The 12,486-nt window shown below is 50.2% G+C and overlaps 1 protein-coding gene across 1 annotated transcript in view; it reads left to right on the top strand.

Annotated features, from left to right (window-relative positions):
* Positions 1-12,486, top strand: part of NOS1 (nitric oxide synthase 1 (neuronal)) — a 143,462-nt gene that overhangs the window by 130,091 nt on the left and 885 nt on the right. Inside the window, exons 23-28 of the mRNA XM_011964544.1 lie at positions 1,091-1,301; positions 1,962-2,049; positions 3,614-3,735; positions 5,522-5,670; positions 8,129-8,323; positions 10,241-10,359. Of these exons, the coding sequence (XP_011819934.1) occupies positions 1,091-1,301; positions 1,962-2,049; positions 3,614-3,735; positions 5,522-5,670; positions 8,129-8,323; positions 10,241-10,359 (884 nt within the window). The remainder of the gene's footprint in view (positions 1-1,090; positions 1,302-1,961; positions 2,050-3,613; positions 3,736-5,521; positions 5,671-8,128; positions 8,324-10,240; positions 10,360-12,486) is intronic.

The raw sequence follows: 12,486 nt of genomic DNA, 5'->3' as shown, positions 1-12,486 counted from the left end.
GACAGTCTTTAGAAACTGGGGAAAATCTTTGTTATACAGTGCACTGGCACGCTGGTCTCAGAAACTGAGCCTTCTGTTCCAGCAATCAGAGACTGCCTAGGGCATCTTCTGAGATTAAGGAAAAATAACTCCAGAGCTCCAGAGAGTTCCTCTGTTGCCTGGTTACAGCTGGGCTTTGCTGTCAACACGTCCCCAAACATGGTCCTCCACACACCCCAACCTGATTTTTCCGGGGCTGTCACTCACCGCCGTGAACATGACCCAAGCTCTCCAAAGATGCATCTCCAGATTCTGCAACCAACAAATCACAGGTCTCCACCGAATGCTGCCACTCCCCGCGTGAGTCATGACTCCCTTCTATAGTGCGTCTCTCTTGACTTCAGGAGTGTGCAGTGACTAGGAACACAAATTCTGAAGACACACTGTCTAGAGCAAGGCTCAGTTTCACCCAGCATCACCACCTAGTAGCCATAGGACCTCTATCACCCTCAGTTTCCTCATATATAAAATGGGGAAACAGTAATACCTACTTCATAAGGTCCTCATGAGAATCAAAACAGCACAGAATAATTGCTATTCAAGTGTTAACTGTTATTGCTCTTTCTTTTTCTTTTCCTTCTCTTTGTCTTTTTCTTTCCTTCTCCTTCCTTCCTTCCTTCCTTGCTTTCTTCCTTTCTCTCTCTCTCTCTTTCTTTCTTTCTGTCAACAGGGTCTCACTCTGTCACCCAGGCTGGAGCGCAGTGGTGTGATCCTAGCTCACTGCAGCCTCAAGCACCTGAACTCAAGCAGTCCTCCCACCTCAGCCTCCCAAGTAACTGGGGTACTGCAGACATCCACCACCACATCCAGCTAATTTTTCTTAAATTTTGTAGAGACAGGGTCTTACTATGTTTCCCAGGCTGGCCTTGAACTCCTAGTCTCAGGTGATTCTCTCTCCTCGGCCTCCCAAAGCACTGCGATTACCAGCATGAGCCACTACACCTGCCAACTGTTACTTTCACTTTGCCTTCTTCTTGGACCCCCTCAGGTCCTCATGGGAACTATGTAGCAGCTGGGTTCAAGCTTGTCTCTGTCGGTCTCCTTGGCACAGGGTTTGCAGGAGTATGAGGAATGGAAATGGGGCAAGAACCCCACCATCGTGGAGGTGCTGGAGGAGTTCCCATCCATCCAGATGCCGGCCACCCTGCTCCTGACCCAGCTGTCCCTGCTGCAGCCCCGCTACTATTCCATCAGCTCCTCCCCAGACATGTACCCTGATGAAGTGCACCTCACTGTGGCCATCGTTTCCTACCGCACTCGAGGTGGGCGGAGGCACTGGGAGAGCCTCCTCGGCTGCATTTTCCCCCAAGGGGCCTCTGGAGGGCTCCCTAAACCACTGCCTGCAGGCTAAATCCCAAATCCCTGGGAAGAGACACACCCCCAAGACCAGAAAACTGGGGGAAGAAGCAGCAGGTGAACTGTCCCCTGATGCAGAGCCAAGCCTGAGCAGAATTAGGAAAGAGGCAAGACGTGTATTTGCAATGGTGCCCCCTCATATCCCCAAAGCACCAGCTAGAACAAGCCACCACCACTCATTCCCTGGGAGAGCGCTCTGCTGTATCATGCCCAGCTGGTTGCAAGTCAGATAACCCAAGCTCTGCGCTGTCTTTTTCCTCCTAGATAAAGCAATTAAAATGCACAGTGCCCGTCCCAGGAGTCCAGCAAGCCACCGAAAGCACCCTTCTATAGGGAAGGATTTGAATCCGAACCACCCCTACCCAATAGAACCCTGGGTGGTTGCATAGGCACGAAGTCACCCCAGCTGTACCGTTTCCTCTTGCCCTTCAGAGGAAGGGATCCTGGGGAGGAATTCCAAAGGATAAACTTGGTGCTGGGCCTGTGAGCATTTTGCATTGGAGGGAGGAGGGAAGGCCGTGCTTCGGAGCAGTGGGTGGTCCTGACTGCCTTGGTTATTCTGCTAGATGGAGAAGGACCAATTCACCACGGCGTGTGCTCCTCCTGGCTCAACCGGATACAGGCTGACGAAGTGGTCCCCTGTTTCGTGAGAGGGTGAGTAATAAGTGGAGAAAAATAAGCAATCATCTCAAATCTGCATATTGATGTTGCAAGTTGAGGTAGGTGGACCGGTCTGAAAGGTTCTAGAGAGGTGACTGGGTGGCACACAATGGAGACCAATGTCCTGCATCTCTCTTAGTTGTTAAGGAAACAAGATCAGAGCAGCACAGCAAGCTAGGCAAGTCCTCTGGTCGATGTCAAGTCAATGCAACACACATTTCACTTGGGCGTGTACTGGGCTAGATGCCGGAGCTATCGGGGAGAACCCTGCAAATACAGTCTCCACCTTCGTGGACTGTATGGGCTAGTGGAAATTCTAGCCAAATTCTGCTGGTCACTCCCAATCAGTCCCAGTTTCCTGGCGATGGAAAAAATCCAATCACCCCCATTCATTGGCGCCTTTCCTCCCAAACTCAGCTTTAAAGGCTATAGCTGATCTTAGACCAGTTATAGTTAACCTGTTTTGTCGATCAATACCTTCTCTACCTGAACAGTGGCTTTAGCCAATCCTTTTTCTCAACCACTGAGGTTAGAATGTTCACAATATGGTCCACATGCCATTGAAAACGATCCAAATATCATTGACATCAGAGTCCTCTGTGGTGTTTCAAACAGAGTCCTGAGCCCAGATGTACTGCATGGCCCAGGAATCTGCATCTTGAACATCCCCAGGTGATTCTTTTACACACTGAAGTCTGTGACTCCTTGATTTAAAGATTTCATTGTTGGTTAAACCGGTGGCTCTGGGCTGGGTGCAGTGGCTCACGCCCATAATCCCAGCGCTTTTGGAGGCCAAGGCAGGCAGATCACTTGAGGTCAGGAGTTTGAGACCAGCCTGGCCAACATGGCGAAACCCCATCTCTACTAAAATACAAAAAAAAAAGTAGCCGAGGGTGGTGGCAGGTGCCTGTAATCCCAGCTACTTGGGAGGCTGAGGCAGGAGAGTTGCTTGAACCCGGGAGTTGGAGGTTGCAGTGAGCCAAGATCACACCACTGCACTCCAGCCTGGGTGACAGAGTGAGACTCCACCTCAGAAGAAGAAAAAAAGAAAGAAAAGAAAAAAGAAAAAAAAATGGTGGCTCTCAAACCAGAGTGATTTTTGCAGCGCCCCACCCCATCCCTGCCACCCAGGGACATTTGACAAAGTCTGAAGACATTTTGGGTTGTCACAACTCACGTGTACTCCTGGCACCTCGTGGCTGGAAACCGGGGATGTTGCTCAATACCCTACAATGCACAGGACAGTGCCACGACCAAGGAGGTCCACCCCCAAGTCTCAATGGTGCCAGTGTAGAGATACTCTGGGTTGAATTTGCTGAGCCCAGCAGTGAGAAGAATTGGGGAATGGAGGAATAGTCAGACCCTGAGGACCCCCCATTTTTGGAATTCCCTTAATCGGTGAGACTCCCACCCTGAAAAGGGGCACCTGGCCCCGGCTGAAGAGCTTTAAGTCTCATTGTATGTCTACTGAAGACGGCCACCTGGTCTACCTAAGATTCAGTTGTTCTTGATTGGATTTGACCTCTTCAAGACTTCTGACCCCCTCTTCCTTGCCCAGAGCACCCAGCTTCCACCTGCCCCGGAACCCCCAAGTCCCCTGCATCCTCGTTGGACCGGGCACCGGCATTGCACCTTTCCGAAGCTTCTGGCAACAGCGGCAATTTGATATCCAACACAAAGGTGGGTTACAGTCCAGCGGCTGCCTGGTTCCCACCCCCAGACCTGGGGAGGTCCAGCTGTGTCTCAGCAGCCCTAGAGAACAGTGAAGGTGTCTCTCCATGGCGTCACTGCCTCAGAAAAGCCGGGGCGTGTAGCACCAGCCTGACCCACAGGTGAAGTTCATGGTGTAATCCAAACAGCCTGTCCCAGGGGCCTGAAATTCCAGGCCCAGAGGACATTTGTTAAGATGTGATCCCTTCAAAAAAATAATCCAATAGCCTGGAAAAGCTGGGCGTTAGTCCTTATCAAATGGCTATGCTTTTGTAATTATTGCAAAGACTGTTACTCAAGAGCAAGTGCTGTGTGAAAGACACAGCAGATCAGCTTCGGCAGGAGAGAGAAAGAAACCCAAATTGTAGCATGCATTAAACAAGGATTTATTGAGCACCTAATAAGTGCCAAACACTCTTGGAGGTGTTGGAGCATAGCAGTGAACAAGACAGAAAAACAACTACAATAGAAATGAAAACCTTTCCGTTGATTCGAGGGATGATTACAAAAACAAATCAATCAATCAGTCAGTAAAACTTGCCCCCATGGAACTGTCATTGTAGTGGATAGCTAACATTTATAAAGTACTTGCCAGGTATCAGGCAGAGTTGTAATGTTTCACATTCATGTCTCAACAACAGTCCTGTTATATCCATTTTGCAAATAGGGAAGCAGAGGCTTAGAAAGTTGAGTACATTGTGGCTGGATGTGGTGGTTCACACCTGTAATCCCAGCACTTTGGAAGGCCAAGGCAGGTGGATCACTTGAGGTCACGAGTTTGAGGCCAGACTGGCCAACATGGTGAAACCCTGTCTCTACTAAAAATACAAAATTAGCCAGGCATGGTGGCCCACATCTGTAATCCAAGTTACTCAGGAAGCTGAGACGGGAGAATCACTTGAACCTGGGAGGCAGAGGTTGCAGTGAGCCAAGATAGTGCCATTGCACTCCAACTTGGGCAACAAGAGTGAAACTCTGCAGGTTTCACTCTGCAGGTTTCAGTGAGCCTAGATCATACCACTGCATTCCAGCCTGGGCGACATAGTGAGACTCCATCTTAATAATAATAGTAATAATAAAAAGAAAAAGGCCAGGCGCCGTGGCTCACATTTATAATCCCAACACTTTGGGAGGCCAAGGTGGGCGGATCATGAGGTCAGGAGTTTGAGGCCAGCCTGGCCAACACAGTGAAACCCCGTCTCTACTAAAAATACAAAACTTAGCCTGGCATGGTTGCAGGCGCCTGTAATCCCAGCTACCCGGGAGGCTGAGGCAGGAGAATCGGTTGAACCCAGAAGGCGGAGGTTGCAGTGAGCCGAGATGGCGCCACTGCACTCCAGCCTGGGTGACAGAGCAAGACTCCATCTCAAAAAAACAAAAAAACAAAACAAAAAAAAGTTGACTAAGTTGTTCATCACAGAGCTGAGATTTCAATCCAGGCCATCTAGCTCCAGAGTCTGGGCATCAGGTGGGGACTCCTGAGTAGTCAAGGAGCAGAAAGAAGGATTGAGACCTGGGAGGGAGGTCCACTAAAGTTGAACACACGTCACCTCCTTCCTCAGTGTGTGCATGTGTGAGCATGTGAGCACCCACCTGTGTACATGTGTGTGCACGCATACATCTGCCTGCCCCAGTGTTCGTGAGCCTCTATCCGCATGGCGCACGCTAAGGTCTCAGTTCCCCATCCCTGGCACCTCAGCCACCCCACATATCAGGCAGAGAGCCATCGGTGACATAAGGTCTTCCCGGTCCCCAGGAATGAACCCCTGCCCCATGGTCCTGGTCTTCGGGTGCCGGCAATCCAAGATAGATCATATCTACAGGGAAGAGACCCTGCAGGCCAAGAACAAGGGGGTCTTCAGAGAGCTGTACACGGCTTACTCCCGGGAGCCAGACAAACCAAAGGTAACCCCCAGCAGCGCATCCCCCAGCCCAGCCCAACACATGTGCACACTGGTGCACACTCATGTGTGTACACACTTGTACATCCCACTCTCAGAAACCCCTCACCCTCACTCTTAAGCTTCCTGATTTCCCCTCTGTGAAGTTGCTCTCTATTTCAGAAAGCATGGGTAGGGAAAATATCTACGTAAAATATTTAACAGGCCGAGCACAGTGGCTCACGCCTGTAATCCCAACACTTTGAGAGGCCAAAGCGGGTGGATCACTTGAGGTCAGCAGTTCAAGACCAGCCTGGCCAACATGGTGAAACCCTATCTCTACTAAAAATGCAAAAATTAGCCAGGCATGGTGGTGCATACCTGTAGTCCCAGCTACTTGGCGGGCTGAGGCAGGAGAATCACTTGAACCCAGGAGGCAGAGGTTGCAGTGAGCTGAGATCGTGGCACTGCACTCCAGTCTGGGCAACAAAGCAAGACTCCATCTCAAAAATATATATGTGATACAATAAAGTATTTAACAGCCTATATTATAAGATTCAACTTATATGTAATATCCAGAATAGGCAAATCCATAGAGACAGAGTAGATTAGTGGTTGCCAGGGGCTGAGGGAGGGGAGAGTGGGGAGTAACTGCAAATGGGTATAGGGTTTCCATCTGGGGTAACGAAGAAAGTTCTGGAACCAGATAGTGATGATCCCATAACACTGAGAAGGGTACTTAATGCCACTGAGTCGTACACTTTAAAGTGGTTACAATGGTAAATGTTACATGATGCGTATTTTACTGTAATGAAAAATGTTGGGCCAGGCACCGTGACTCACACCTGTAATCCCAGCACTTTGGGAGGCTGAGGTGGGAGGATCACTTGAGTCTGGGAGTTCAAGACCAGCCTGGGCAAGATGCTTAGACCCCGTCCCTACCAAAAAAAAAAAAAAAAAATTAGGTTAGCTGGGCATGGTGGCGTATGACTGTGGTCCCAGCTCCTTGGGAGGCTGAGGTACGAGGGCAGCTTGAGCCTGGGAGGTCAAGGCTTCAGTGAGCCGTGTTCATGCCACTGCAACCCACCCTTGGCAACAGACGAAGACTCTGTCTCTAAACAATAAATAGTTAGAAATAAAAATTTAAAATATTTAAAAACAGAAATTTAAAAAAATAAATTTAGGCTGGGTGCGGTGGTTCACACCTTTAATCCCAGCACTTTGGGAGGCCAAAGCAGACAGATCATTTGAGGTCAGGAGTCCGAGACCAGCCTGACCAACATGGTAACACCCCATCTCTAATAAAAATATAAAAATTAGCTGGGTGCAGTGGCGCATGCTTGTAGTCCCAGCACTTTGGGAGGCTGAGGTGGGTGGATCACTTCAGGCCAGGAGTTTGAGACCAGCCTGGCCAACATGGTAAAACCCCATCTCTACAAAAAAAAAAAAGAAAAAGAAAAAACAAAAAAACACAAAATTAGCCGGGTGTGGTGATGCTTGCCTGTAGTCCCAGCTTCTCAAGAGGCTGAGACAGGAGGAAAGCTTGAACCCGGGAGGCAGAGGTTGTAGTGAGCCGAGATCATGCCACTGCACTCCAGCCTGGGCAACGAGCGAGACTCTGTCTCATAAATAAATAAATAAATAAATAAATAAATAAATAAATAAATAGAAATTTAACAGTCCACGAGAGGCAGTACTAGTCAGAATGGACACGGACCACAGGACTAAAGCTCCATTGGCTCTTGGGGAGGTCTGAGGGTCCCAGGGAAGGAGTCAGGACATTGCAGTGGGTTGGGGGGGCACCCAGAGAGTCCGAGCAGTGTGGGTGGAAGTGTGTCAGTCTTAAGAGTCACTACAGCCATGCCAGCACGTTCCAGCTGAATATCAGCTTCAGAGCGGGACAAGTTAAAGACATCCTGAACAAATGAGCTCCTTGGAGCTGTACTAGACACCCCTTGTGCCCACCTCACACCCTCTCAGCCCACCTTTTCCTTCTGCTATTACTACAGCAGCCGGTCCCTCACCTCACCCCCATCTCTTGCTATCGGCCCCGGGCTTCCCTGGCACTCTAACATAGGATGCCTGCAGTAACCAGCCGCACACCTGGACGTGTGCAGGTGTTAACACCCAGGGACCATTGGCCACCAGGAGAGAGGAGTGGGTAGTGAATGTTCCCCGTCTTTCCCCTCTGCAGCGGATGATTCTGGGAAGCAGTCTATCCAGCTCCTTGGAGGGTCCTTAGCAGAGCTGAGCTCCAGTTGTCCAAAGAGGGTAGCAATGCATTCCTGCACCCTCCAATTGACTTTCCCGCCTTCCCTATCCCATTCTTCCCAGTCCCTTACTCTTGTTCCTTGGAATCAGCTCACAAAAGATCCTACCTGCCCACAAGCCCCTGAGTCAGGCTCTGCTTCCCGGGAGGACATGGGCTATGGCAGGCATGTTATACAGCCCAGCCCCTTCTCACTGCCCTCTGCTCCTTGCAGAAGTACGTGCAGGACATCCTGCAGGAGCAGCTGGCGGAGTCTGTGTACCGAGCCCTGAAGGAGCAAGGGGGCCACATTTACGTCTGTGGGGACGTCACCATGGCCGCTGATGTCCTCAAAGCCATCCAACGCATCATGACCCAGCAGGGGAAGCTCTCGGCAGAGGACGCCGGCGTGTTCATCAGTCGGATGAGGGTGCGTGACAGGCTGGCTTCCCAGGTCCCTTTTCCTATATCCACTCTCCTATCCCCTCTTTTTCATCCAACCTGTCTTGATGATTAGGGAGCCACGATGATATCCCTGCTGCCATTCACTGCACTTACCACTGAGGGTAGAGGATATAGGTGGCCCCAAACAATGACAGAGAAAGTAGAAGGATGTCTGGGCATGCAGGCAGGTGTAGTAAATATGACTGGAGGCCATGTGTGAAAATAACGAGTGAATGGACTTCTGGTAACTAGACAGAAACCATTCTAACCTAACTTTTCCTGCCGCAGAAGCTGCAGCACTGCCCCGTGTAGTTGTACAGGTTGAGCACTGCACAAACAGATCCGAGGAGAGCTGTGGAGCCCTCTATATACTTAGTCTCTTTAGTGTGACCCTCGAGAGACACTTTTATAGATTCCCCAGGATTTTGCAGAAGGGAGTTAAAAACTCACCCCGGCTGGGCTCGGTGGCTCAAGCCTATAATCCCAGCACTTTGAGAGGCCAAGGCAGGAGGATCACCTGAGGTCAGGAGTTCAAGACCAGCCTGACTAACACAGTGAAACCCTGTCTGTTCTAAAAATACAAAAATTAGCCAGGCGTGGTGGTGGGTACCTGTAGTCCCAGCTCGGGAGGCTGAGGAAGGAGAATCGCTTGAACCCGGGAGGTGGAAGTTGCAGTGAGCCAAGATCGCGCCATTGCACTCCAGCCTGGGTGACAAGAGTGAAACTCCATCTCAAAAAAAAAAAAAAATGGCCAGGCGCAGTGGCTCACGCCTGTAACCTCAGCACTTTGGGAGGCCAAGGCAGGTGAATCACGAGGTCAAGAGACCGAGACTATCCTGGCCAACCAACATGGTGAAACCCCGTCTCTACTAAAAATACAAAAATTATCTGGGCATAGTGGCGCATGCCTGTAGTCCCAGCTGCTCAGGAGGCTGAGGCAGGAGAATCGCTTGAACCCGGGAGGTGGAGGTTGCAGTGAGCCAAGATCGTGCCACTGCACTCCAGCCCAGGCAACAGACGAGACTCTGTCTCAAAAAAAAAAAAAAAAACCACCCCAACTGAAAATGAAAATGAACCCACTCTAGGTTCTTCAAAACTTTCTTCAAAACTTTCAGGACCAAGGGAGGCTGGAACCTAGTGCACAACAGATTCTTCCTGGCTTGCCAGATGCACGCTCCCACCCACTGCCCTTCCCCAGCACTGAGGTGCATTTTCCCCTTGTTTAATCCCCTTGCCCTTTGAGAATATTGACTGCCCGCCACAGGAGCTTCCATAACTTGGTAAATTTGCAGATGTCACAAGTCAGTCATCACTTGGGCTGTTTCCTGGGACTCCAGGGTAGGTTCTTCTCTTTGCCTGCTTCTCTCTGGGCAATGCTGAGCAAAGATACTCATCTTCAGAGAAACTCATGCATGCCCAAGCAGTCTCCACTGTGGGCAGCTATGGGGAGTTCCCTGAGTGCTAAGCGGCCACTTGTTCCTTCCCCCCCTTTCTTCTGGTCTCATGGGCTATTTCACACTAAACCCAGCCTTGCCCAGACCTGAACTTGCAGGAACACGTTGGAGGGAGGAAAGCGGGGAATGGTGAGGTTTCCATTTGACCTCATCACTCCTTTTCCCCTGAGAATCCACCAACCAGCTGCAGTGTTTCCAGATGGCAACCTAAATGTTCTTTGCCAACTGGGCTACATCCCAGAGAACAGTTGCCGCACATCCCAGAGAACAGTTTTGCTGAGCAGAGTCTTCGAGATCAAAGGTACCTCGGGGGCACTGGCTTCAGCCTCATCTCTTTGGGAACCATCTTCCTGAGGGATATTCCGTTCCAGGTGTCAGGCGAGTCCGTCCCTGCTCCAAGCCTTTATCTGGCATTTGAGAGCTGTTTTCTGGCTGTTTCTGTCTTCTAGGATGACAACCGGTACCACGAGGATATTTTCGGAGTCACCCTGCGAACGTATGAAGTGACCAACCGCCTTAGATCTGAGTCCATTGCCTTCATTGAAGAGAGCAAAAAAGACACCGATGAGTAAGCTGGCTCCATCCCTGGGTGAGGGGCAGGAAGAGCCCGCTCTTCTAGGTCCTACTGGGCAGGGATGTCTGGCTTTCCCATGGTAGAGTCCCCAAAACAGCAACATCAGCACCATCTGGGAACGTGTTAAAAAATGCAGATTCCCAGGCTACCCCAGACCTGCTGGATGGGAAACTTAGGAGTTAGGATGCAGCAGTTTGCATTTTAACGAGTCCTCCAGGGGAACCCTGAGGCCCTGTCCAGTGTGGGAGGAAACCCCTGCTTTGAGTGCCGGCTTCTGTCTGGGGCACCCCCTAGTATAATGATGGCTGCTAGCTCTGGAAAGTTGCTTTTTTTTTTTTTTTTTTTTTGATGGAGTCTTGCTCTGTAGTCCAGGCTGGAGTGCAGTGACACAGTCTCAGCTCACTGCATCCTCAACTTCCTAGGTTCAAGCGATTCTGGTGCCTCAGCCTCCCAAGTAGCTAGGACTACAGGCATGCACCACCACACCCAGCTAAGTTTTGTATTTTTAGTAGAGACAGGGTGACACCATGTTGGCCAGACTGGTCTCAAACTCCTGACCTCAAGTGATCTGCCCGCCCCAGCCTCCCAAAGCGCTGGAATTAAAGGTGTGAGCCGCTGCGCCTGGCCGGATCTGTGACATTTCTACCAGAAGTATCTTTCTTGTTTGTTTTTCACCTACTGGGGTTTAGCATCAGATTTAGGGCAAGGGTTTCTTCTACAAAAGTGTTTGAACACTCCTCATTTAGGAAAGTTGGGAGAAGAATGGGATCACCCCTGGCGCTGGGTGGAGGTCTGGAGTTCAGTTTTTGTGGAGAATGGGGAGAAGAATGGGATCGCCCTGGACCTGGGTGGGGGTCTGGAGTTGAGTTTTTGTGTCCTTTCCCGCGGCTCCCTCACCCCCTAAATGGCTGGGGGCTTTCTCATCAACACAAATTACACTTCATATGATTTTGACAATTTCACTGAACCTCTAGAAACTGCTGGAAACAGGCTGAGGCACCAGGAGACTGGGACTGGGTCTCATGATTTAAACCTTACCTGAATTCCGTGGCACAGCAACCTTGATCATCATTTCATTTCCCAAAGCTCCCTGCCCCAGTCCTGCCATAAAACCCCTGGAAACCACCCGTGTATGCCCTTTACTTTAAATTGGGTGGGGACTCTGCTGTCTTCTTTTTTCAGCAGTACAAGGCATACACTCATTTCTTGAATTTGGCGTCTTCCTTGTTTTCTGCTTACAATGACACAGCAGTCTCGAAAACATACTGTTGTGACCAGTAGACTCATATCATTGCCTTGAAGGTCACAAGTCCCTGGGTTGTCAAAAGCATTTAAGGCCAGGTGTGGTGGTTCACACCTATAATCCTAGCACTTTGGGAAGCTGAGGTGGGTGAATTGCTTTAGCCCAGGAGTTCAAGATCAGCCTGGGCAATGTAGGGAGACCCTGTCTCTACAAATAATTTAAAAATTAGCAGGGCATGGTGGCACATGCCTGTGGCCCCAGCTACTTGGGAGGGTGAAGCAGGAGGATGGCCTGATCCCAGGGAGGTCGAGGCTGCAGTGAGCCATGATGGCACCACTGCACCCCAGCCTAGGCAACAGAGCAGGACCCTGTCTCAAGAGAAAAAAAAAAAGAACAAACCCTTTTGCCAGACCCAGTGGCTCACACCTGTAATCCCAGCACTTTGGAAGGCCAAGATGGGTGGCTCACTTGAGCCTAGGAGTTCAAGACCAGCCTGGGCAACATGGCAAAACCCTGTCTCTACTAAAAACACAAAAATTAGCCAGGCATGGTAGCATGTGCCTATAATCCCAGCTACTCAGGAGGCTGAGGCACAGGAATCACTTGAACCCAGGAGGCGGAGGTTGTAACCAGCCGAGGTCGCGTCACTGCACTTCAGCCTGGGCGACAGAGTGAGACTCAGTCTCAAAAAAAGAAAAAGTCCTTTGAAATGCTTCTCTTCCTGGCCAGTTGTATTTGTGAGCATTCATTCATTCACTTATCCATTCTTTCTTTCTTTCAAAACAAGCCCCTGCTAGGTGCCAGGTCCTGTCCAAGACACTAGGGCTACAGAATAAATGAAAGAGATGGGCCAGGTGCAGTGGCTCATGCCTGTAATC

This window comes from Mandrillus leucophaeus, unplaced genomic scaffold, assembly GCF_000951045.1.
Source record: "Mandrillus leucophaeus isolate KB7577 unplaced genomic scaffold, Mleu.le_1.0 Scaffold7, whole genome shotgun sequence".
NCBI lineage: Eukaryota > Metazoa > Chordata > Mammalia > Primates > Cercopithecidae > Mandrillus > Mandrillus leucophaeus.
This window is presented reverse-complemented; position numbering and strand designations above follow the sequence as displayed.